The following is a 26937-nucleotide window of genomic DNA, read 5'->3' on the forward strand; positions in this document are numbered from 1 at the left end:
TATGGGATTACTAAAGTCGAAGGACAACCTCTTCACACAGAACTAAATAGAGCCATGGACAGCTGTAACAGCCTCAGGATGTCTCCAGTCAAAGGGATGCAGGAGAAGGGAGAATTGGATGAACTTGGTGATAAATGTGACAGCAACGTGTCCAGTAGCAAGAAGAGGAGACATAGAACCACCTTTACCAGTTTGCAGTTGGAAGAGCTGGAAAAAGTCTTCCAGAAAACACATTATCCTGATGTGTATGTCAGAGAACAGCTTGCTCTCAGAACAGAACTGACTGAGGCCAGAGTCCAGGTACTAACTTTGTCATAATAGAATAACTCTATTTTTTTAACCTCACAGGAAGAAAATCTTATGAGACTAAGATTAGAGAGTTAGCATATTCCAGCAAAACTACATTTCCCTTTAAATGGACATGATTGTCAAGCCATATTTTCTTCAGAAAAATGAATATTGCAATTGATCTAAACTATCAGACTAACAATTTAATATTAAAAATCTATTTGTTAATCATAGGAAGGATCTAATAAAGGCGAGAGATAGAGAGGAGGAGGAAAAATAATTCCTAAAGGCTAACATAAAAAGTGTAACTTTCTAAAATATGACATATTTTTATATTTCCTAATTACCACTATATGAGGATTATTTGGAGGATGATTATTTGTCATTTACAAATGTGTATGAATGCATAATATTAATATGTATTTGTGATATTTTTCTATATATTGCATTCAATAATGGAAAGAGAAATATTTAATAATGATCACATTTTAATGACTTTTCTATGAATATTATTAAAATAGGATTTCAAAATAAAATAGTACCATAAAATGATACTTTTCAAATATAAAGTATTAGACCCATGAAAATGAAATTATTTATTTCTGCCTAGAAGTCATAAGCATTGTCTCATTTTATATTGATTTTTATTAGACATCATTGAATTTATCTTTTAAAAGTTCTAATTTTTTAACCAAGCTAGAAAATTGAATGCTCCTTTTAAAAAAAAAAGTTCCCTAAATGTGTTCAAGACTTTTAAAATAGAAATAAAAATTGGCATAATGGTATTCTTCATCTGTTTATGTTGTTTGCATTAGATTTAATTTTAACTCTTTTTATGTTGCTGCTTTCCCCCCCTTTTCAATGTTGCCTGAAATATAACTAAAGGTTTATAAAGCAAATAATATCAACAAATACTGCAAAGTTTGTATGTTTTCTTTGCAATATATATATATATATATATATATATATATATATATATATATATATATATATGTCCTGCTTTTCATAGGAAAGTCCTGAATTTAGCAATTTGGATTAATCATTAGGAAAGGAAGATGCAGGAAAAGCAGTAGGAATTTCTATCCTTAGTATAACAGGATTCCATCACAAGAATAAGTCATTATAAGGCCCTTACATCATTAAGGTCAACATCTGGCAATGCACGGATAACAAGCAGCAGATTTTTTGTTTTCATTTGTGGAGACAAATGGTTATTTTATCTTTAGCTAATTTCTGTGAAAGCTATACAAAACGAATTTTGTGAATTATTAACAAGGTTAGCAAAAATATAATTTTTAAAACTTTTTATCCTTTGGCTATTAAATATTCAATTATATTATTTAGATACATGTTACAGATACACAAACAAACACATTGGTTTTGCATACTACCTGCTTTCCCCTCAAATATTGATTCAAGATCCAATTTAATTTTTTTTGTCCTGAATCCATGCAGAGAGCCAGCTTGAACCTAATTTATCTAAGTTGTTCTCTTTCCTGCTTTACTTCAATGTAATAATTGGCACCCATTTTAAGGAGATTGTTGAGGTCTTTTTTCAATGAAAGAAGCTCATTAATAAATTCCCCTGCTATGTTCTTCATGCCTCCTGTGGAGACAGAAGGGGCTTTTTTTCTTTCTTTCCTTGTTTTCTTTTCTTTTTCTTTTTCTTCTTTTTGCTTTCTTTTTTCTTTTTGAGCCCCTAACATGATGGATAATACAAATTTAAGTGACTCCTTCAAAAAATATACTCAACAGATATGTCCCTGAATCTTGTTTTGATTTCTGGATCAGTTTTTCAAAGAACCATGTTAAATCTTTACATAAATATCAAACTGGTGTTTAAAAATATTTCTATTGGTGTCCAACTTTTTAGGCAGCATCACCCAACAGAAACTTGTGGCCCACTCCCCCCCCCAATACAGAATTTAATACTTATTTATGACCAAATGTAACCATATTATCAATGAGTATAATAATAATAAAATGCAATACAGTCGTCATGGATGGGCTTTGAGGGTCGAATGTGGTCGAGGGTTTTGGGTTGGACACATCTAATGAAGGTATAGATATAAGAATAAACTCACACACATAGACAGACACACACACACATTTGGTGAAAAAAGTTCAAGTCATCTTTAGCAGAAGGTTGTTCAGCTGTGGATTTTTCATATTTCCTTGACATCTGAGTCCACAATAAATGGATTACATTTTAAAAGAATTTGTTTCAAAGAATATCAGCTGTGACAAAATCTAGAAACTTGATTATCAAATATCAATTTAGGTAACCTCTGCTTCGATACTTTCAGTTAGATTACTTCTATTTCCTACCATATTCATTTAAAAATGCCTTTAGGCCTTCAAGTACAAAATATGTCGCATTGTACATATAAATGTAACTAACCTTACTTTGAGAAACTAGTAGAAGTATTTTTAGAAGTATTATTTCCAGCTTGCAGATTGATGATTTTTTTGAAGAAAAATGAATGACTTGATGAAATGGATGAAGTCAGAGTAAAAGTTGGACTTTTATGACCTGAGATGCTATTGAGTCTTTTTTTGTTTTAGTTTTGAAAATGTTTAAAAGTATATGAAATTTAATAGAAAATTAACCTCACAGATAATTCCATCTAGCCAGCAAATCTATATCTCATAAGTAAAAATAAAACATTCTCTAAATGTTGCCCCTATCATTTATTTCTAATAAAACAAGGAAATCATTTTCCAGTTCTATCGAGTCAAAATTTTAGACAGGTATTAGACAATACTGTATAATAATTGATATATTTACATTTATCTTTCAATTTTCAACACTTTCTGAAATGAATTAAATCAAAATGCCTATGACTTGACTTAGTCTAGCATTCTTTTACTTAACCAGATCATATCCAAGTCAGGTAAGCAAGTTGGATGGCCTTTCTAAAACTCCAAAATAAGAAATCTCAAAGAGTTTCAGCTTTGAAAAATTTTGGATCTGGAATTCTAATGAGGTTGCATAATTTAAAAAAATTCAATCTGTTAAAGTTCATGGAAAAATTGAGTCCAATGACCTAATTTACCATTGATGAAACTGAGTCTCAGAAAGTTTTACTTACTGTTATTTAGCCAGGTCATCTGGTCCAGTGATCTCTCTATTCCATCTTATTAGATAAAATATGAAATATTGGATTTTTTTTAATATGCTCTATAGTTCTTTTACTCTTTGACCATTTGAGGGAAAATTAATTTTGAGAAATCTAGAATACAACCTGCTGTAAGATTTTTCATGGTATGGAACAAAAATGTCAGGAATGACTGTCTTCTTTTGCAAAAGAGACAGACTTTGAAAGAAACCTTGTTGGCCTATGTTTCTGTACATCTGTGATATTTGGGCTATTTTGTCATACATTTGCATGGATTTTTTGGGTTATTTCTTTTAGGCAAGACAAGACAAAAGAAGCTCTTATTAAATACCTACTAGGTTCCAAGCACTTTAACAATATACTACTTCTCTCATGTAGGTTTGGTTTCAAAATCGAAGAGCTAAATGGAGAAAAAGAGAACGTTATGGCCAAATACAACAAGCTAAAAGCCATTTTGCTGCCACCTATGACATATCTGTCTTACCACGGACTGACAGCTACCCACAGGTATGGTAAATTACTTGGAATAGTAAAGATATCATACTTGCTGATTTGTTATAAAGCAAAACAAGATGAAACGCATAGATTATTACGTCTAAAGTCTTTTTCAAGAATCAGTCTTGCTTTCTTTCTTTAATGATGAAAACATATAGAGATGTCCTCTTTGGAGGCTGTACATCATTGTACACTTTCACTCTTCAGACCCTTTGTTAACTACTGCAAAAAATACAACATTCTATGGCATGATACCTTTGGGGTTTTGTTTGATGAACCATAGCCCATTGTGGAAAATAGTTCCATGAAACCATCACTCCTAGCCAAAGCATCTGTTTTCTTTTGCTGTCATTGTTTTTAACCCTGGACCAATTATGTTATTCATTTTCCCAGAGATTCTAATTGTCTTCAGTTCTTTTAAATAATGGTCAAAATAATTGCAGCTAGACCCACAGTTGTAAAAACTAGGTTGAATTTGCACTTTGACCATTTTGTATTCAGGATTAAAAGCTCATCTTTTCACTGTACTACCTTGGAAGATTTATAATTACCCTTACTTATTCTTAGTTATGTTATCACACATGTATGTATCTGTACATAGATGGGACTGTACATTTGTATACACATATGTATATAATCCCTAAATCCATTAGCTATTAGAAGCCTGCATATCTAGGGACATGTGAATAGATTTCACATGTGTATATTTTTATTTAAGTTATTCTTGTGCATTCATACATTTGTCATTATAGTTCTTATGCAATTCTCAGCACAAACATGATCATATCACATCCTAAGACCTTTAATTTCAAGGCATGTGATTCCATATAATGTAGCATGTGGCTTAAAATACATATGAATCAAAATTGAATGAAAATGAAGGTTGGGAAAGTTCAAAGATGACTTAACAAAGTTGAAGCCTTCATAGTATTCTAAACATGTAAGTAAATGTGCATTGGTTACAATGTTGCCCATGGGCTTCTGGTTTTCAAATTTATGTAGTCCTTTTGTCTTATGTTTTCCTTGAGTGAACTTTCAGAATGGAGGGCCCTTTATGCTTTTTGTGGACTATCCACATTGGGAAGTGTGCTATCCCAAATGACTTCTTTCCTTAGCCATTTTGGTAGGCTTCTGGAGAGGTCAAATCAGGTTCTTGCTCTGAGGAAATACCAGGTTTTCATTTGTTATATAACATTTTTTTAAATTAACAAGCAAATTTTCTCTCTCCTACCCACACCCCGCCCCCGTTAAAATCAAAAGAAAAAATAACCTCCTGTAAAGAGTTTTCATAATCAAGCAAAACAAATTGCCATACTAGTCAAACCCCAAAATGTCACCTTCTGGATCTTAATTTCATCACCTTTTTTTTTTTAATCATTTAAAATGGGTTTGAGAGATGGAAAGTCCTTATATTTTGAATTTTAGCACTATATAAATGATGAAATTCAAATATTTATACCACTAAGTGCTTATCTAGTAGGAAGATGCTGGGAATGAGAAGCAGAGGAGAGTTAACAAATAAAAAGCATGGTTCTGCCCTCAAAGCGCTTATAATATACTTGAGGAAACACTATCGACATTAAAGACTTTAACAAATATAAGGCAATTGGTGGAGAAAAGTAGAATACATATTTGTTAAACATTTTGAATTTAAGGAGTAATCAGAATATCAATAGAGAAATATTTTATCATCTTTTCCAGATGTTATTATTTTAACAAATAGAGGTCATAGGTTATTGATACATTTCTTTCAAAATTTCCTATCTATAGGTTCATTTTGGAATTTTGACATGTAAAACATTAAATGCTGAATGTTTCTCAAAAATTAAGGCCTAGGAGAAAAGTGCATAGCTTTTTTTCAGTCGTGTCTCATTTTTCTTTGTCTTCAAATATTTTTTTCCCTTAATTCTTTCTCTTATGCTTTTCTTCTCTTTTTCTCTATGCAACTTTTTTGCAACTCTGTTCTTCTACCTTCTAGTCTTCTTTTTTGTATTCTTCTTCTATGTTCTACTGTCTCTGTCTCTGTCTCTTTCTCTATCTTTACTTCATTATCTTCCTCTTTATGTCTCCACTTTCATATCCGTAACAACTTTGTTGTCTTATTACTGAAATTTTATCAAAGACTTACTAAAGATTCACTAAGTAACATCGAGTTAGGACCCAAAGTAGAAAAGGTATGTGGAGTTTGGATGTATGCTGTGGTTTTGTTTACTTTTGTCTTGTAATCCCAAAGAAGGAGGATTGGTTTAGAAATTTCTTAGAAACGTAATGAGTTAATTGTAATTATTCTTGTTTTTCTCTTTCTTGCTACAGATATATCACAGTTCTCTGATTTAATCTCAGCTTGGCCACACTCATATATAGCCGGCTTTAAAATCAGAGCCATTGAATAAAAATAATAGAATGGATTTAGTAGATTTCATTAACACCAAAAGAAAGTATTAAAAAGTCAAGATATTAATACACACATTTCTAATGTCACTGAACTAATTTTTAATAGTAATGAAATTGTTACATTTTAGTGAATGAAACATAGAATAAAATAGTGAGTGTATATGAATTTGTGAAAAGTATCAATCAAGGCTTCATGAAGAGGATAAATACAAACTTCCCAATTTTTAATTTTTTTATTTATTTGTTTATTCATTTTTACTGATTCAAAAGAAGGAAGAGAGAGGGAGAGATGAAGTTTTTCTGATTTGGTTTAAAAAATCATTCCCAGACTGAGCTCATGTCTGCCAAGCTTCAGCCTGAAGGAAATTTTTATCATGGGGACTAGAAATAGAAATTTATACTGGAAACTAGAGTGGAATCCAAAAATCCAATGCAATAGAAAATCTAATCTGATTACTGTGACTAATTATAAGAATAGTTAAGCATTAGAAACGAAATGGAGGCAAAATTTCAAAATAAAAGAACAAAAAAATCTGGCAGGGACATTCAATCTTAGCAACATAGAGAGAAGTTTTAAAGTAATTCAAGCAATGTATATAGTTTCCAAACAAATTCTTTTTATTTGCCCTCAATTAGACTGGTAGTAGTCCTCAAACAAGCTGTGATATAAAGGAGAGACCATTCAATAGAGAGATAGGAAACTCTAGTTTGGATCTAACTCAATGAACTTAGACTTGGACCCGTGATTGTAATTCCTTGGGGTCTATTTCCTCATTGTAAAATGTCATTCTTGAACCGTTTAATTCCCAAAGTTCCTTTAAGCTCTAATGATCTATGATTTCATGAATAAATAATCTCTGTAGTTCTAATAGCCATGATTCTTCATGAGCACGCATGTCAATGGCCTTCACTCTTGTGAAATTTCATTTTCTGAGAAAACTTTCAGTGAAAACAGGACCATACTTGTAAAATCATGAGAATTGAGTCCATATCTCCCTCAGATAGATGCTAAGTGTGTGACTTTGCTCAAGCTATTTATCTTTGCTGAGCCTCAGTTTCCTCATCTCTAAAATAAAGAGGGGGGGCATGCTTAATGGTTTCTAAAGTTTCTTCAAGTTTGGCTGTATGATCCTATGAAGACTTTTTTCCTTCAATGATAATTAAACTTTGCAACATCATATATGATAATTAATCAATCTAAAAGTATTTATTATGGAACCACTTTTTCATTCTAATGGATATGTATGTGTATGGTAATAGAAGTGTGCATTCTTATATGTATATAGGTTATGACCATATATACATAAACATGGATAGGTTTGTATATGGGTATCTATCTATCTATCTATCTATGTGTGTAGCTATATGCATATTATACAAATATACAAGAATATACAGATGTAAAATGTATATAATCTATACATATACACCCAGAGATAACATGCATTCATAACATATACATACATCCACATGTGTGGGCATGTGCGTAGACATATTACTATAAATATACACATACATGAATATATATCCATATGTACATTTGATCTAAATAAACATGAATAACTGCTCAATAAATAGAAATATATACAAAGTAGCTGAATCCAAGGTAATTTGAATGGGATGACACTAGTAGCTGGTGATATCAGAAAAGATTATTCTAGAAGATGGTGCTTAGCTACTTCAAAAAGGAAGAAAAGGGCTCTATGACTCCTTTTTCTTTAGCTTAGTAATATATTCTGCCTACAAACAAATGAGATTGTCTGTCGTGTTCTGTCTGAAGCTGATACAAATACAGTGAAATGTCCTTAGTGGCAACATTTCTACATAATTATTATAATTACAGCATGAAATGCTAACAGGACAGCTCTTTTTCTCTCTCTGCCCCCCTCAAATCCTTCATATATATTTTTGTGTCTGCATCACTTTTAATGTATAAATAGTGATTTACTTCCATTCATGATTGTGCCTCTAGATGTTCACTTCTGAGCCTGACCATTTTATTGTTTCTCTGTATGGAGTTGGTAAAATGAAAAGTTTTAGTGAGCAATTATAATCCTTGTTCTGATCCTAACTAGCTGAGTGGCCTCTAAAAAACACCTTGAGCTTAGTTTGGTTTTGGAGAAAAGCAGAGGAGACCATGATTTCCAAAGTGCCCTTAGCCCTAATCAAGAAATATTTATTAAGAGTATACCAGGGGTGGCTAGGTGGCACAGTGAATGGAGCACTGGTCCTGGAGTCAGGAGTACCTGAGTTCAAACCTAGCCTGAGGCACTTAATATTACCTAGCTGTGTGACCTTGGGCAAGTCACTTAAACCCATTGCCTTGCAAAAAAAAAACTCTTAAAAAAAAGAGTATACCAGATTGTTTTAAGTACTCTTGTAAAGGGAAAGGACAAACTTTTACCCTCAAGAAGCTTATATTTTATCTGGGAAACATTTAGGCATATTAAATACATAATGTAGACAAAGCAAATCCAACGAGAATTCCAGGGGATCATTAACAATTTGGGGAGAGACATTTTATAGATGATAGAGGTTTCAAGAGGCAAAGACAGAAATGTTGTGTTTAGAGCACAGGTCTATAAAATGTGGATGTTTTAAAAGATGATTTAGAGTTTATGAAGCATTTTACATACATTGCTCTCATAACAATCTCTGAGGTATGCAGTGTATTAATGTCTCTATTTTACAGACAGAAAAACTGAAGCTTAGAAAGTTTTAAGTGACTTGTATAAAGTCTCACAGCTATTAAAATAGGGAAGAAAATGGACATTTATTAAGCACACAGATATTAAGCACATATATACAAACAAGGTATGAACTTAAACCCTAGTCTCCTCACTAATGCAAGTTCAGTACTCTTTCAATCTCACCATACTGTTCTTCAGTTAAAATATCTGGGTCCATAAAGGAAATAATTATTTTGTTCTCAAACTTATTACATCATAGTCTAAATCTTGGAATCATAGTTTAAAATTAAACTCGAATAATTTACATCAGATACTTATTTTTCTAAAATAAAAAAGCCAGAGTCACTCTTTGCCATTATGTGAGTGAATAGAGTACTTTATATTCTAGCGCAGACATTTTATGAAAATATCCTGAATGGAACACAGAAATGGAAGACTTGTTTGCATAAATTGGCAGAATGGTCTTATAAGACCATTTTTTTCTCCCCATTGCCAATCAGGGAATCAGGGAAATGGTTTCAATTTTCACATGTGCATAAATTTAATCAAAGATTCAGTTAAATTTGCTATCTGGGGAGCCTGTTTACTCATTATAACTAAAGGGAAAATCCAATTTAATTTATTTTTTTTCCCTTGAATTAGGACTAACAAGTATGGTTCCTGTGGGAAAGTATCAGTATATTCTGAATTTGACTCTAGTTTATTCTCATGAGGAAAATTCTGTTCTTTCAAAAATTACCAAAAGGGCTTAGAGTATTAATTATTTAGGAAAGTTTTAGTTTACCAAAACTTTATATATGACTTTTATGGGCATCCAGTGCAAGATCATAATGAAATCTTATGTTCATTGAATGAAAATCAAAAATGATCAATTTCTTTGGTTTCTCTGTAGTTGTGCTAAGGCCTTTAAAAATACCTTTTAACAGGAGATCAATGCAACCATTATTTGGTTTTTCATTATAGATCACTTCTGGGGTCATCAGCATTGATTTAAAAATGCAAATTTTTTTTGGTAATTTTGTGTTCAATAAATGCGAATTAAAATAGTAACGGAAAAGTGTTCCTACAATTTTTAAATTCTGAAAAAATAATGGCAATGAAATCCCAATCTCCATTTATAATGGGATTCTTCCATCAAGTATAGTGATTGATAATAGCATAACTATGCCCCCCCCTTTTAATATTAGGAGACCAAAGATTAAGTTTAAAAGTTTCACTTTAGTGAAAGCTTTAAATGTAGTAAATTTGACTATATGGAGAAAGTGTTATATTTCTCTTAGTGTACTTCCAATAGATTCTATCTGAAATTTAAAGCAAAAGTTTAAATCAAAATCCTTTCATTTCTGGGAATAAATCTTTAGTTTCCTTCAGGAAAAATTAAGTGATTATCAACTGTTCCAGGGCAATGGACTGTGGGGTATATCTAGTGAGAAATGATAACTTTGGCCTTTCAGACTCCAAAGTTGCAGAACTTCCAGAGCAACAAATGATCTCTTCACACAGTTGTTAAGCATACTTTATCAATCTTCTGTGTCTCCATGTTGGACTAACTTCATCTGTAAATGTGATGAGGAAAATTAGGAGTATTTATAAATGTGCTTAGAGGCAGAATAAGATTAGCTTCCTAGACCATTTTAAATTTAGAAATAAAAGAAATGGAGGATGTGAAGTGAATGTTTTGAAATATTTTTTAGATAAGTATTGAATTATCAACATTAAATAATTTATAGTTTCTTCATGATTCCAAAATTCTAAGAGATTAGTGGTATCACTCTGATAAAAGAGGAAATGGGATGTCAAAAAATTTTGCTGTTTCTGATGGATTATGAAAGTGACAAGGGCTTGAAAATGTGATTATTAATCATAAATGAATTTTGTTGCCTCTGAAACAAAATAATAAAGGGAAGGTAATGAATTTGAATGTTAATGATCATATAAATAAGAGAAGACTAGTCATTTTTAGGTGAAATTTATTAGGATTCTCCATAAATTAGAGAAAGATTTAACAATAAGGCAACATTATCAGAAAAAAAGTGAATGATGGCAGGAGGGCAGAATTAGATAGTTAAACCAGTTGTAAGTGGAATGAATGCACTCTAACCTTTTTGAGGTTATACGAATTGGAGGCCTAAATCTATGATTTGTTTTATAAAATGGAGCAAATTATGTTGAACATTCCACAATATTTAAAACATGTAATGTGATATTTCATCCTAGATATCATAACATACATTCACCCTAAAACAGATTCAAATGAACATGTTTTAAAGATTTTGAAGAATTAATTTAAAAATTGCAAAACTAAAATTTCAAATGTGTTGTCTTTAGAAACAAAAGGCAAGTAATAATTATTTTCATTCAGCTATTTGGAAAGGGATTCTCTCCTTAAGATAATCAGCTTAGAGTAAAGAAAAAGTAATGTCCAAATATTCTTTACATAAAAATCTGGACAAATCTTGGCTCATTTAATTTCTGTTATTTAAATTTTCTGTAAACTATGAATTGAAATGCTTAACAAGAAGAATAGCATACTTATAATTCTATTGAGAATTTTATTAAACTTGTTGGGGAACTGGAATAAGCTCTAGCTACTGATGAATCAAAAAAACCTTTTTATTCCTTTCTTAAATATTGAATGAAATAGCATTTACATTCAAAATGATTTGTAAGCACAGCACTATATAAGCTACTTTTATTTTGTTAAGATATAAATTAGATATATGATGACATGATAATATGTTAAGAAGCACAAAAGTGATTCAGGATATCATTAGGAAATATGTCATATGGAATTTTTGTTTCTTAAAAATTATAGTTGCACAAGAAAAAAACTACAATATCTAATTTCTATACTCCTGAATAAAGGTATTTTGTTATTTTATTTGAAGTAACAAATTGCATGATTTCATTGATATAATACGTTTGACTACCACAACTACTAAACGTGAAATACGTGGAATCAAAATTGTAAAGTTAAAAAGACAAAACAGAAATATGAAAACTATCAGGGTAATGGTGCAGAATTCATCTATAATTTTCTGCAACTTTAATATTTTATATAAAACTAGGTATATATCTGATGAATAGTGTTTGCTTAACTTTTGATCTTAAAATTATGAAGAACCTTGAAAATTTGGTAGGAATGATTTAAAAATAAATTCAATTTTTACCAAATTATAAAATTCCAGGACTCATTATCAGCCTAATTTTTTATTTCCCTCAAGCTCATTTTCCTTCTATTTTATATTTGAGATATTTTGAATTTCAAATAGTTTAAAACCAATACTGAAAGTGTATCTTTTCTTCCTCTACTTATAGTAGTGCAAAATCTATTTAATGACATTATGTTGCAATGAGTCAAATTCAGACTCTGACACTGTGGGTCTGGGCAAGTTACTCAGCTCCCCTAAACTTCATTGTCTCCATATGTAAATAATTAAAAAAAATGCCTATAGTACCTTTCAACAAGTCAATAAGCTCCTACCAATCACTATGACACCGGCGAATCAGATAGGATGAATGGAGTCAGCTCTATTTGCAAGGAGTTTTCATTCTAATCAGGGGTAAGAACAATGGCATAAATAAGAAGACACAAACTCATTAAAATATGAATATAATGCATTGAAATTTAAGGTAGCTTGATAGAAAAGTTATTGACAGTTGAAGGAATGAGGAAAGACTTGGTATTTGAGCATGTTTGAAAGAATCACTGAAATTCTAAGAAAAGCAATGAGGAATGGGTTCATTCCAGGCAAGAATATGGAGTCTTTTATGAGGAATTGGAAGACCAATTTAGCCAGATCAGAGAGTGCATAAGGAGTAGTAATGTGTGATGATCATGAATAAAAAGATAGTTTGGGGCAAAATTGTGAAGGATTCAAAAAGGGAAGAGTTAACATTTGATTAGAAGTAGGAGGATGTCACTGGAAATTCTAGAGGTAGTAGGAAGTCAGTGGAACACAAGGATGTTGTTGGGAGGCTCAAATAAGATAATGGGCAAAGTATTTTGGGACTCTCAAAGCATTACATAAATACATGTTAATAACGATAGCTGTAATAGTAGATTCATTTCCTTATAGCCGTTCCAAAATAAAAGAAAATCGAATAAATTACATAATTCTTTAATATGTTTATAGTCTTTAGTAGACTTTAGACCCTGCAGACTTTAAGAATAAATTATATAGGGGGCAGCTACGTGGCACAGTGGATAAAGCACTGGAGTCAGGAGTACCTGGGTTCAAATCCGGTCTCAGACACTTAATAATGACCTAGCTCTGTGGCCTTGGGCAAGCCATTTAACCCCATTTGCCTTGCAAAAAAACCCCTAAAGAATAAATTATATGTATGTATGTATGTATGTATGTATATATATATATATATATATATATATATATATATATATTTAATCATGGAACATTTGAAGAAGACAATATTTTGAAGGTGTTGTGAATGTAACTGAATGTTAGACCATTTTAACTGAAAAGAAATTGATAGTAATTAGTAGATGGATAGATAGATAACTAGATAGATAAAACAGTATCTCCTCCCTCCACCAACTATATTCAAGGCTGTACATAACATAGAATTCAAATTATTTATGTGTCTAGATATACCTCAGGATGGTTTTTCTTTGGAATTAAATCACACTTTTAAGAATGTTCTTGTGCTCTTTCTAGGCTCTGACTAACTCACAATTTTACTTATATCCTGAAAAACGTAATGCAACTCTAAAAAATAAATTCTACATGAATTTTTCTTCTTTTTTATCTCAATAAGAATTAAACATAATACCTCCTTGGCTTTTCAAGAAATGTGTAATATGAGTAAAATTAACATAACAGATTGTTAGGAAATTTTAACTGTGTTTTGAGGAATACTATATAAAATTTTTTTCAAGAGAAACTTTTTATGGTAATGTATATTATGAGGTGCTAATGTGGTAATTAATTTTTACAGGGTGGCTAGGTTGACAGTGATTGAATGAAAGTAAGGTAAAAGCATGCTATTAAACCAGGAAGGCAGAAATAAAAAAAAACCTTGAATGTTCATTTATTTTTATGCAATCATGAAATCATCTCAGCATCTCTTATTCTTTCTTAGTTGTAGGGTAGGAGATAATCCCCTTTATGTATATATTTTTAATCTTTCATGCTTGTGTGAAGGGTAGCAAATATTCCTAGGGGGTATTATTTTTTCCCTTAATCTGCAACTTCTTCATAGAAGACCTTTCTTTTCAAAAAATTAATAAATAAATAAGCAAACAAAGTGACCACTTTGGAAATATAAATATAGTTAAAAAGTCAGGTTTTGAGCTTGTTTTTCAATTAAAGGACAGATGTTTACTGATGCATTTCCAGGTGTTTCACAAGCCTCTTTTATTTCCATCGGGTTCCATGGACTTGTTTCTTCTGAGTCGTTTTAAGTTATTTTAATATGCAGAAATGTGTATCATAACATAATTTGAACTTGTTAGAATTTGCACTAGAAAATTCTTCTTTTTGATATATTTTCCCCTTCTAGATTCACAGAGCAGTAAATGGCTAATTCAGGTTTTATTCACCATAAAAACAGCCAGTGAGGCATAGAAGTAAGAGGGGCAATCATGGAATTGGAAAGACCTGAATTTAAATCCTGTGTCTGAAAGGATTATTAGCCGGTGGAACAAGGGGCAAAAATCACTTTATTTCTGTTTGTTGCTGTTCAGTCATTTCAGTTATGTCTGACCCTGTGATTCCATTTGGGGTTTTCTTGGCAAAAAAATTGGAGTAGTTTGCCTTTTCCTTTTCTATTTTTTTTTACTGAAACTGAGACAAATATTGTGAAATGACTTGTCCAGGGTCACACTGCTAGTGTCTGAGGTCAGATTTGAACTCAGGAAGATGAGTCTTCCTGACTCCGAGTCTGGCGCCCTATACACTAACCTAGCTGCCCTGATTTCCCAGCGCCCCAAGTTAATTCTCTAAAACTATCAATTGCAGATGATTTGTCATTACTAGCCATGTTGCCCTGGGTAAATCACTTAACCCTCTCAGTATTCCTAGTTAGATTTTAAAACCGTCAAGTCCAGATTATTTTTTATCTTCCTTAGTTGAAGCAGTTCCTATCTTGGGAGTTAGTTACCTACACAATCAATCCAGGGCATTCTAGTACTGAGACTTTCATTATGTGGAGAGCAGCCATTCCACTTTGAGGCAGATCTAATTGTTTTAGGAAGGTAAGGTTGATAAAATTAAGTTAAAGTCAGATAATTTGTCTATTTGTTGACTATATCTGGTTAAATACTTTGTGGATAATGATTTTCCCCCATCATTAAAAAAGAACTCTCTGGTTAATTTCTTGCATCATTGAGTGTTGACTATATAACATCTATAAGAGTCTAGAATAATTAAAACTGTAGGCACGGTGGCTGATTAGTTCCGTTACCTTACCTATCAGATGAATAGTCAAATAGGTTCAATTTTTGCTTGTTCGGTTTCAGTTTAACAGACTTTTCCTCAGATAAAAGTTCTCCTCAGATATTTATAAGTTGAGCTACTTTGGACAAGTCATTTCATTGTTCTGAGCCTCAGTTTACTCCTATGTAAAATAATGGATAATAGTGCCTGCTCACAGATTTGTTGTAAGGATTATGTGAATAAAGCATTTGGCTAACTCTGAAATGCTTTAGGAGTCCCAAAAGTCTCAGAATAGCTTCAAACTGCTTCAAGACTTTTGGGACACCCTAGATAAAGATCAGAAATTTGGGGGGGAAATGAAATTCCCCAAAAGTCATAACAACAGTAAAATAAGTGAACACAGGGAAAGCACATGAAATAAATATTGTGCAACTATAATTATGCTTTTTCCCGTTAAAATAATATAGCTATCATTTATTTCTTAATAGCCTTAATGTTTTCCAATGCTGGCTTTACTGTAGTGATATTATTAAGAAATTCCCACAGCAAATACTTTGAGTGTAGTTTTGATCTTGGCCCCTCCCCCTTTCATAGCTTCTTTTTTTTCCTGATCATCATGAAAAGATGTTTGCTCGCTCCCTTCGTTTTCATGATCTGGAGAAGAGGGGGTGAGCATAATTCTAGCCCTAAATTCCCAAGTCATACAATAATTAAGTGCTATCTTTTTTTTTTATTTGGTTAGGAAAAAACATTAAGAAGCAAATGTTCAAAGTAGTATATGGTAAGCTTGTTGAACTTCACGTTAATGGGAGTCAGTTGGCTAAGTTCCCTAGACAATGCTTTGAACATATTTATCCCTAGAACTTTTTAAAATGTTGCAAAGCACACATTAAGACCTGGAATGTTTTGAGGTTCCCAAACTCCTTTAAAACACAATAAAGAAGGAATTATAATGACATGCGGTTCTTTTTTGACATCCATATGAAAGGAGGATGTGGCCAGTATTTGATATAGTTTTTGCTCCCTTCTATGGGACCCTGGGGCATCATACATTCTTAGGTGTTTAGGAGAACCTGAACGTTCTTCTAATCGGAGACATTTCCTGAAGGTAGGGCTACAATAAAGGCATTCAAAAGTGAAGAACAGTGCTCTAACTAATGGCATAGGCACTACTTTCGGACTAGACCTTTGATTTCTTTGCTATAGGGAGCTCCTCATTGTGGGAACTCCTTCCATCGATGCAGACTGGCACCCTTTCTGCATATTGGGGTATTGAAAAAACTGTCAAGAGCACTTAGAAATTAAGTAACTTGGCCAAGGTCACACAGCCAGTAGGGTTCAGAGGCTGACTCAAACCCTTCTTTTCCTGTCTTCCAGATTATCCATTATATCTGGCTGTCTTTTTCTCTCCTACTCCTGAAACCAAAAATTCCAGGATTTAACAACCTCTCTATAAGGAGAGGTTCCCTTAAATATGGAATGAAATGAGAATACTCCCTCCTTCTTCACTGATTTACACAAGCTATCTTAAAAGTCTTAGTGCTATTTTAATCTATAAAAGTTTTTAAATAGTATTAAGCAATGAAAGCCTAAAACTGCACTAAGACTTTGGGACATCCTGTTTATAATAGGTATTCTATCTTAAAAACTGATGAAATGTCACATAATTAACATGGAAATATATTTAAACATAGTTATACATGTAAAACCTATATTAGACTGCTCTCTATGAGAAGGAAGGGAGGAAAGAGAGGGAAGAAAGAAACTCAAAACCTTACAAAAATGATTGTGGAAAACTATGTTTTCATGTAGCTGGAAAAATAACTAATAAATTTAATAAAACAAGAAAATTAAGAAAGAAATACATAAAAATAAAAAGGTTAAAAATTAAATAATTAAAAATTGGTAAAGTCCCCTATTCAAGTTAAAAAAAACAAAACAAAACAGTATAAATCACTAAGTGTAGGATGCAAAAGACTTGGACTGATTGCAGTATAGGTGAAAAAAAGAACTGAGGGGATTAATAGATCATAAATTCAATTATGAATATTTTATCCCAATCTCTTTCTCTCTCTCTCTCTCTCTCTATATCTCTCTCTCTCTCTCTATATATATATATATATATATATATATATATATATATAGTTAAAGGGGTTAATAATCTTTAAAATGAATTAGGATTTTTAGAGCCCAAACTTTTTGTTTAGACCATCTTGCCCAAATATTTTCATTTTTGTAGGTAAAGCAAGGTAATTTAGCAATAATACTAATTGTTTTTAGCATTATGGTGCTTTAAGGTTTTCAAAATACTTTAAAATAGATGTGTATATATATTTGGTTCATGTCAGGTACTATTATTTCCCCTTATGATGAGATAACTGAGGCACAGAGAGGCTAAATAACTTACCCAGAATGGTCACGGAGTAAATAAATGTCTAAGGCAGGATTTGAATCCAAGTAGTGCTGACTGCCAGTTTTGTGCTATAACCATTGTACCACCAGGCTGCCTAATGTAGGTATGACATTCAAAAGCATGAAGTAGTACTCGCTTCGGCAGCACATAAACTAAAATTGGAATAATACAGAGAAGATTAGCATGGCCCCTGAGCAAGGATGACACGCAATTTCTTGAAGTGTTCCATATTGTTAAAAAAAAAAAAACAAAAGCATGAAGTATATCATTTCTCTAAGTGCCGGCCCAGCAAAGTTCAGAGTAGTCCAATGAAGGCTGACCACCAGGCAATGAATTACTTTGATCACACTAACTCAACAAGGTTGTTTGCTAAGGTGGAGAAGGCAATCTGTATGATAGGGATATTCTCAAAGACATAATCAACTCTCTTTTGAAAGTTGAGGCATTATCTCTAATCAAATAATTTCATTTGAGACTCACAGCAGCCCTATGAGGTAGATTCTTCAGGTATTATTGTCCCCATTTTACAGAAGAGGAAATTGAGTTTCAGCTATCATTTAGAATATATATATATATATATATGTATATATATATATATGTATATATATATATATATATATGTTAAATACACACACACACACACACACACACACATAATTCTGGAGACACCACTAAGGAAGAGGGCATCCAGAAGAGAGTGATGAGGATGGTGAAGAATCTGGATTCCATGTCTTGTGAGGAGACATGATGAAGTGCATTGAGTTGAGTCCTTAGAGTCAGAAGGACCTTAATTCAAATTTGGCATCAGCTTACTAGCCAAACAACCCAGGCAAGTTAACTAGTTCCAATTGCCTCTAAAAGAAAAAAAAAAGAAAGGGTGTCATATGAACAGGAGGAAACAGGACACAGTGCAAAGAAAGATGGCCTGTGAATCAGAAAGACTTGGATTCAATTCAGCCTTTGATACTTGCTGACCCTGTGATCTTGGTCAAGTCATTTAAGCTCTCAATGTTCTAGCTAGCTCTCCCATTCTTTTTTGTTTGTTTGTTTTTGTTTTTTAGGTTTTTGCAAGGCAATGGGGTTAAGTGGCTTGCCCAAAGGCACACAGCTAGGTCATTATTAAGTGTCTGAGACTGGATTTGAACCCAGGTACTCCTGACTCCAGGGCCTGTGCTTTATCCACTATGCCACCTAGCTGCCCCTCTCCCATTGTTTTTAAAAAAATTTTTTATTGTTTTTTGAATTTTACAATTTCCTCCCAATCTTGCTTCCCTTCCCCCACTCTCCCCACAGAGGGCACTCTGACTGTCTTCACATTGTTTCCATGCTATACATTGATCAAAATTGAATGTGCTGAGACAGAAATCATATCCCTAAAGAAAAAAATTAAATATAAGAGATTAGCTCTACCATTCTTAAAAGAAGGTGCTAACCTCCATTGATAGAGGGAGTAACACAATCCTGGAATTCCCTCTGCTAACTTGAATGACAGATTTTGCTTCTATTCTTATATTATCACCTGTCCTCTTGATAAGGACAGAACCAGGACCAAAGCCCACAGAGCTTATAAACAAAGCTATCCAATAATGACACATTCTAACTCAAGAAGCAGTGAATGCCCTTTCATTGAAAAGATCCAAGCAGAATTGGTTAAGCATGTTGTAGAAGACATTATTGTATTGGAATGGAGCTTAGAATGACCCCTAAGATCCCTTCCTATGCCAGGATTCTATAAGTTATAAAAATGGGGGATCAAATAGTCACAATTTTAGAACTCCTTCCAGACTAGCTCCTCATTTTACAGGGAGAAAATAGATACCGTGAAAAGTTGAAATTTGACCAAAGGTAGTGAGTGGTAGAGGCATGAATCAAGCTTAGCTCCTTTGATTTCCAAACCAGTTTCCCTAAGATGTCACAAGAAAGAGAAATTAATGAAAATGCTATATTCTTATAACTATTCCTATTTCTCCGTATAAATGCATTGTGAATGACCAAATCTGAGGAAGATCTTCAAACAGAGAGGCTCAAACTTCTTTGGGGTCATCTTTTTATTTGCATATGTTACAGCAATGAGTTGGGCATTTGTGCCAAGTTATTTTTTTAAATAAATAAAGGGCAGTCAGGTGGCACAGTGGATAGAGCACTGGCCTTGGAGTCAGGAGTACCTGAGTTCAAATCTGGCCTCAGACACATAGTAATTACCTAGCTGTGTGGCCTTGGGCAAGTCACTTAACCCCATTGCCTTACCAAAAAAATAAAATTTGGTAATAAGATTAAAAGTACTTTTAAAAACAGAGCATCTTAACAGAAAATATGCATATACATTTACACATACACATACACACACACATATATACATATATATATATATATATATGTTTAGGGACAACACCCTGCCCAGCATTTAGGTATTTTTAATCTACAAAAAGTATAAAAAAGTTTGCTTAGAGAAATATCTATAGTCTCATGTTTGTATGAATCAATTTATTTCTAAAAATATTGCTATAGAATGGAACCTGAAATGTAAAGTTGATAGACTTGGGTTGTTACCAGTTTTCAGAGAAAATGTTCTTCTTGTTGTTGGGATCATGCATAATTGCCTGTTTCTAATTTCTACATAGAGTTTATTTTCCTTTGGACAGAGGAGATCTGTGTATTGTTTTCACTACCTTCTTGCTGCTAATTATCCTTGCGTGCATTCAGTGTTTTAGAGAATCTCAAAGATCTAAAATACTTACAAGCCATCTTTCACCTCTGGGCCACGTTCTTTACTCTGTGATTATAATCTAAAAATGTTCACCTCAACTTTTTTTCTTGTTCTTCTTCCTTAACTTTATTCATCTTTTAAATTTATCAGATTTCTTTTCATTTCTGTCCAGTTCAAAGATTTCCTGCACAGTCTTTAGAAAACTTCATTTCCATGAACTTAAAAAGTATCATGGCGTTGTAAGAAAAATCCTGAAATGAGATCAAATGTGTTTAAACTCAGTTCTACCATCTATTTAAAGAGTAACTTGGAGCAAGTCATTTCCCTTCTTTGGGCATCTTTCATTCATATTAGAGTAGGGTTTCTTGACTTGGAATCCATGAATTGGTGGTCTGTGTGTGTTTGTGTGTGTGTGTGTGTGTGTATTAATTACATTTAAACATAATTGGTTTTCTTTGTAATCCCATGTATCTTATTTCATGTATTTATTTTTATTTATTTATTTAATTTTTTTATTTTTGCAAGGCAATGGGGTTAAGTGGCTTGCCCAAGGCCACACAGCTAGGTAATTATTATGTGTCTGAGGCCAGATTTGAACTCAGGTACTCCTGACTACAGGGCCAGTGCTTTATCCACTGAGCCACCTAGCTGCCCCTTATTTCATGTCTTTAAAAGACATTATTCTGAGAAGAGCTCCATAGGGTTCCATGCCATCAATATGGTTAAGAATTCTTAGAATGGATGAATTCTTAGGTCTCTTTAAAGGTTGACATCTTTGAGCAAGAACATATGCTGGTTTTGGAGTGAGGAAGCTCTGAATTTGAATCCATCCCTTGATAATAACTATATGACTCCAAGCAAGTCACTGAATCTTTCAAGCTTAGTTCATTGGCTCTAGTTTTGGTCATAGTTAGGAGTAAACAGGGATTCCAGAACTGTATTAGGGAGAGGGGACTCAAATGAACTAGAGAATGTAAATACCATTTTAAACAATATAAACTAATATTGATAAAGTGTCTGTGTGTTTGTGTGTGTGTGTGTGTGTGTGTGTGTGTGTGTTTGTGTGTGTGTGTGTTAAAGTAATTTCTGGAGTTCATATTCCTGGAAGAGGATACCACTAGTTATTTCCAGTAATAAAAAGTAGAGACTAAATTCCTTAACAGTTGAGACCCTCTGCTGAAACAGAAAAGACAACATATTGAAATTTAAAGGATGCAAAGTTTGGGATAAAAGATTCTGACAGTGATTTTGACACCCTTGTTCTGCTGCACTCCTGTTGAGCTTTAGCAATATTTATAGGGCAATACAAGAATGTGATGGTGTTGACATTATTATTACTTTCTTTAGTCTGGACAATCAATAAAAACAAACAAAAAAACCAAACCCTAATTTTCAACAGTTGCTGATTTCTGGAGTGTAAATGATCACACTGAAATGTTCACTATTCAACCTTGCTTATGAGTACCCCAATGCACTTCTGATTCCAATCCTGGTGCCTTCTTCAAACTCTGCCCATTATCTCCTGAGTGACCTTGGACAAGTCCCATGACTTTCCCACCAAATTTATTCAGCGGGAGATAAGCTGGCTTGGAACATCCAACTCTGAATTATAAGGTTCTTTTCATTTGTAAATTGATGACAACAGATTTAAAAAACTTTAAAGTTTAAACTTTAAGACTTTAGTTCTACTTGAAAAACAAACAAAAAACAAAACAAAACAAGAAAACAAGTTCACTTTCAATTCCTGAAATCTGTTGTCAGGAACCAAATGACCTTGGCTGGTCTCAGACATCTAGCATGATGTTGGATTGCAAGCCAGAAGAAAATCACTCCGATCTAGTCAGAGGAACTATGTGTGTGACAGGGTAATGGCATTAACAGTTCCCCTTGTTAGTCTGAGACACATCCATCAGTGGTTACTGGCACTGCTCATTATGTCTCTTTAGAACAGAATGCATATCATAGAGTGAGCCTAAATTAAAATAACATTGCCCAAGATGCCGCAAAGATTAGCTGAGTGTAAAAATCTCAGCTAGCAATGGGACAGCTTTATTGAATTTAAAGCATAGTCTTCAGTAATTAAGCAATCAAAAACATGTAATAGTCTAAAAATAACACTATGACTGATATAATCCATTACGACAACCATTGAAAACTCAGCTTGCCAATAAAGATCCCTGCTACACACACACACATTCACACACACACACAAAACACGCAAAAATACACATGCACAGATGAAATCCATTCTCCATTGCTAACAGACCTATGGAGTTGTTTGTTTGTTTGTTTTCTGTCTTCCTGGAGGGGTATAAAGACACAGGAACTTTTAGTTTTTCAGTCAATCTAAGCATTTATTAAACACCTCTAGTGTTGTAACTTTTGGTCTTCGGCAATGAAGAACAATAACCAACCAGCCATTTATTAGCCCACTTTTTGCCTGCTGTGGTCCTAGGTGTGAAGAAATACAAGGCAACAGTGAACTGGGTCTTTTCCTCAAAGAATTTCTATTTCACTAGAAGCATCATTAAATAGGTTTTCTGCATGTGACTGGTAACTAACACTAATTAAAATAGAAAGTATGGCTTTGACATGGAAGAAGCTGATTGACAGGATAGGATTTAATTATGTGCCAAATCATAATTTCGCTCTCCTCTCTCTCTCTCTCTCTCTCTCTCTCTCTCTCTCTCTCTCTCTCTCTCTTTCTCTCTGTTTCTCTTCCTCTCACACTCTCTCTTTTTCTCTGTCTCTCTGTCTCTCTCTCTGTCCCTCTTCCTCTAAATCTCTCTCTGTCTCTCTCTCTTTCTCTTTCTCTCTGTTTCTCTTGCTCTCTCGCTCTCTCTCTGATTGCCCATCTATCCACATATAAGTCAATATGAATATGCATACACATATACACATACACATATATATAGACATACATATATTCCAACTGAAAATATTCTTACGTGAATTTCTGATTGTATTGATTTTAAAAATCTAAATATGTAAAAACGGAAAACAATCTCCATTTATTATATTCTATTGTTGCATAATCAACTCCTCTTAAAATATTTTATATTTATTTTACCCCTTTTTGTATTTATCTGTGAACAGATGAAATAGCCAGGATACTATATAGGTGGCACATTGGAAAGTATATTGGAATTAGAGTCAGTAGGACCTAGGTTCAAATCCTGACTCAGATATTTGCAAGCTGTATGAAGTCTGGGCAAGTCACTGAAATCATTCTCAACCTCAGTTTCCCCCTCTGTCGAATTGGGTTAATAACTGCTAACATGATTGTTGCAGGGATCGAATGAGATAATATATGTAAAGCGCCTTGTAACCTTAAAGGTTCAATGCAAGCTAGGAATTCTTATTTTTCTATATTTCCCTTTAGCATGTAAGCTTCTTGAGGATTGGGACTGTTTTGTTTTTTGTTTGTATACAGAATACCTAGTGCTGGAGAGTTCTTTAGCTCAGTGAATGGAGTGCTGGGCTTGGAGTAAGGAAGACTCATCCTCCTGAGTTCAAATTTGACTTTTGACTAGCTGTGTGACTCTGGGAAAGTCACACTGTTTGCCTCAGTTTCCTCATCTGTAAAATGAGTTGGAGAAAGAAATGGCAAATCAATTCTCTATCTTTGCCAATAAAATCCCAAAGGGGATCACAAAGAATGGACCTGACTGAAAATGACTGAACCACAACAACGAAACAATACCTAATAGAGTTTTAGATGTATAATAGGCATATACGTGTTTTTTAGCCTAAGTCTGAATATACTATAATGGTAGCAACTTGTTCAGTTATGTCGCCTTGTTTCCCCCTCTACGCTTTCTGATAAATGTATTCCAGGTCTCATTTCTTCCCTTCATTTAAAAGTTTATTTGGGGGCGGCTAGGTTGCACAGTGGATAGGGCACCGGCCCTGGAGTCAGGAGGACCTGAGTTCAAATGTGACCTCAGACACTTAATAATTACCTAGCTGTGTGACCTTGGGCAAGTCACTTAACCCCATTGCCTTGCAAAAAAGAAACAATCTATTAAAAATAGTTTATCTAGGGGCTGTTAAGTAGAGTTAGGAGGACCTGAGTTCAAATTAACCCTCAGACTAGTTGCCTGACCCTAGGCAAGTCACTTAACCCCAATTGCCTTACAAAGCAAATGAAAATAAACAATCCAAAAAGGAATAAATGAAACATTTACCTGGGTGTGTGCTTGAATTCAACAAATTCTTTGTAAAAATTTCAGTGTAAGCATTTCCACTTTGCAAATCCCCCATATCAAAGCTTAACTCCTTGTTTTGTTGATTGTGGAGACCTAAGAAAGTGAGGGAGAAAATATCAATACTACAGATTAAGTTTAGGAGTGTGTCCCATGTGCATTTTTTCCCAGAGACAGTTCCTAAACATTTACCAGCACACTGCTGAATTTATCCCTTATGTTTTCACTTTAAATTTTCCATTCCATCCAAACTCTACATTTGTTCAGTTGCCCTTATATTTGAACAGTTTCAGGAAGTAGGGGAGAGGGGGGTTGTGCTCAATTTGATGAAATTCAACATTTTTTTTTTTATCAAGGGCCTAATTTGTATCAGGTCTTTTGGAAGTACTGGGGTGGGGGGGAGTACAACACTCTCAGGAAACTTGTATTCTACTGGTGCTAATTTCAATAATCCAGTGTATAATTCTTCACTTTCCGTTTTAATAACAATTTGAAAAAAATTTAAAAGAGTAAAAAACAAAAAAAAACCAATTTGAGCTATAAAATTCTTGAACAGGAAATTCTACATTAAGTCATTCTTCCTGTAGAATTGTATAAAAATTTTATTATTATTTTTATGTTCTTTTCAGAATGCCTCCATGATTTTCTCTATTTTGCTTTGCTATTTCAGATTTGTAATATTTCAAATATTTCTTACTTCTGATCCTTCTTATGTCAGTTACACTTTACAGCATATTCCATAAATCATAGAACAAATGTCTGGAAAATGTACACTTGTAAGGGTTCGAGGAGCTCTGTCTTGAAGGTGATAGAGTGTCCAAGATAATGAAAAAAGGCTAAGATTTATTCAGTCAAGTGCCTGTGATAGCCAAGACTTTTAGAGAGCACACCACTCTTGTGTTAGGAGCATTTTCTAGCAGAATATACACCACAGAGGAGCTGCTTTAGAACACTAGGAAAATTGCTCACTCATATTTTGTCTAGAAAGTCATATTTTAAAACTCCCTTTGACCTCAAAGGATATGAATGGATCATTGATAGCAGGAATTCCCCACTCTAGTGAAATCACAGGTTGAGCCCCTCTCCCCAATCCCCATAACAAAAAAGAAATGTTTTCTATATGTTCTCTGTTTCTTTTAAAATAGTAATATAAAAGGGATACTGGAAAGAACATCAGACTGATTTTAGTGTGTGAATTCTGACTCCCATTGTGTGACCTTAGTGAAGTCACTAAAGTGCTATAAAACACTTTTTTTTTCCTTTTCTGTAAAATGAAGGGCTAGATTCATAAGTTCCTTGCTGCTCTAAACCTGTGATCTTAGCTTCTTGAGGCTGAACCAACTGAAATCTGCATTTCACAGAGTCAAATTTACAGCTTATTGGATTCCATCAAAGTAAAATGAGTATGAGGCAAATATTGTATACTGAAAATTTTCAATCATTGCTCAGTATTTTTTTTTTTAAAAAGGCCATCAGTAGACTAGGGACCATGCTCATTCAGTAACTGAAAAGTTCAAGATGCAAAAACAAAAAAACCCAAAAAACTAAAAGAACAAAACTTCACAAATCTATTTATGCATTTCTTTGTTTTCTTTATTGCAGATTCAAAACAATATGTGGGCAGGAAATGCAACTGGTGGTTCAGTGGTTACCTCCTGCATGTTGCCACGTGATACTTCCTCCTGTATGACCCCATATTCTCATTCGCCTCGGACAGAATCCGGTTATACGGGATTTTCAAACCACCAGAATCAGTTTGGCCATGTACCCCTCAACAATTTTTTCACTGACTCTCTCCTCTCTGGGGCCACCAATGGACATGCCTTTGAAACAAAGCCAGAGTTTGAAAGGAGGTCTTCCAGCATCGCAGTCCTTCGAATGAAGGCCAAAGAGCACACCGCCAATATTTCATGGGCCATGTAATATACAGTACCCCTTTATTTTTCTTTTCATAGCAAAGCAAAAAAAAAAAAACATTCTTCTTTCTCATATTTAAAGGATGCAACAGTAAGCTGCTGTGCGTGGGGAGATTGTGAAAGGTCAGACTAGACAGGGAGGCCAGCTTACAATGAATACTAATATTATTTAACAATAAAATCTAAGAACGAATCTGTAGAGGGACTAAATTGGTTTACCATTCACAGATTTCAACCAGTCCTGTTTAGTGGTAAAGCCTTTAATTGTACCAATCGATGAAATATGATCATAAACCTGCTAAAAGAATAAACGCA

At 33.4% G+C, this 26937-nt stretch overlaps 1 protein-coding gene and 1 non-coding gene across 2 annotated transcripts; both read left to right on the forward strand.

The window, feature by feature from the left end:
- ALX1 (ALX homeobox 1) lies at window positions 1-26937 on the forward strand. The gene is made up of 3 exons (XM_074220808.1): window positions 1-300; window positions 3786-3914; window positions 26309-26937. Exons 1-3 carry the CDS (start codon window positions 55-57, stop codon window positions 26627-26629), a joined length of 696 nt encoding a protein of 231 aa, XP_074076909.1. The 5' UTR covers window positions 1-54; the 3' UTR covers window positions 26630-26937.
- Window positions 17923-18029, forward strand: LOC141515645 (U6 spliceosomal RNA). Its single transcript, XR_012476407.1, has one exon. It is a non-coding gene; the product is annotated as a U6 spliceosomal RNA (small nuclear RNA).

This window comes from Macrotis lagotis, chromosome 2, assembly GCF_037893015.1.
Source record: "Macrotis lagotis isolate mMagLag1 chromosome 2, bilby.v1.9.chrom.fasta, whole genome shotgun sequence".
Classification (NCBI taxonomy): Eukaryota; Metazoa; Chordata; class Mammalia; order Peramelemorphia; family Peramelidae; genus Macrotis; species Macrotis lagotis.

Bases quoted from the DNA above. Each gene is read 5' to 3' on its own strand.
- ALX1 (XM_074220808.1), top strand. From the start codon at position 55: ATGGACAGCTGTAACAGCCTCAGGATGTCTCCAGTCAAAGGGATGCAG. The intron at 301-3,785 runs GTACTAACTTTG...TCTCTCATGTAG, and splicing joins TGACTGAGGCCAGAGTCCAG to GTTTGGTTTCAAAATCGAAG. The intron at 3,915-26,308 runs GTATGGTAAATT...TCTTTATTGCAG, and splicing joins GGACTGACAGCTACCCACAG to ATTCAAAACAATATGTGGGC.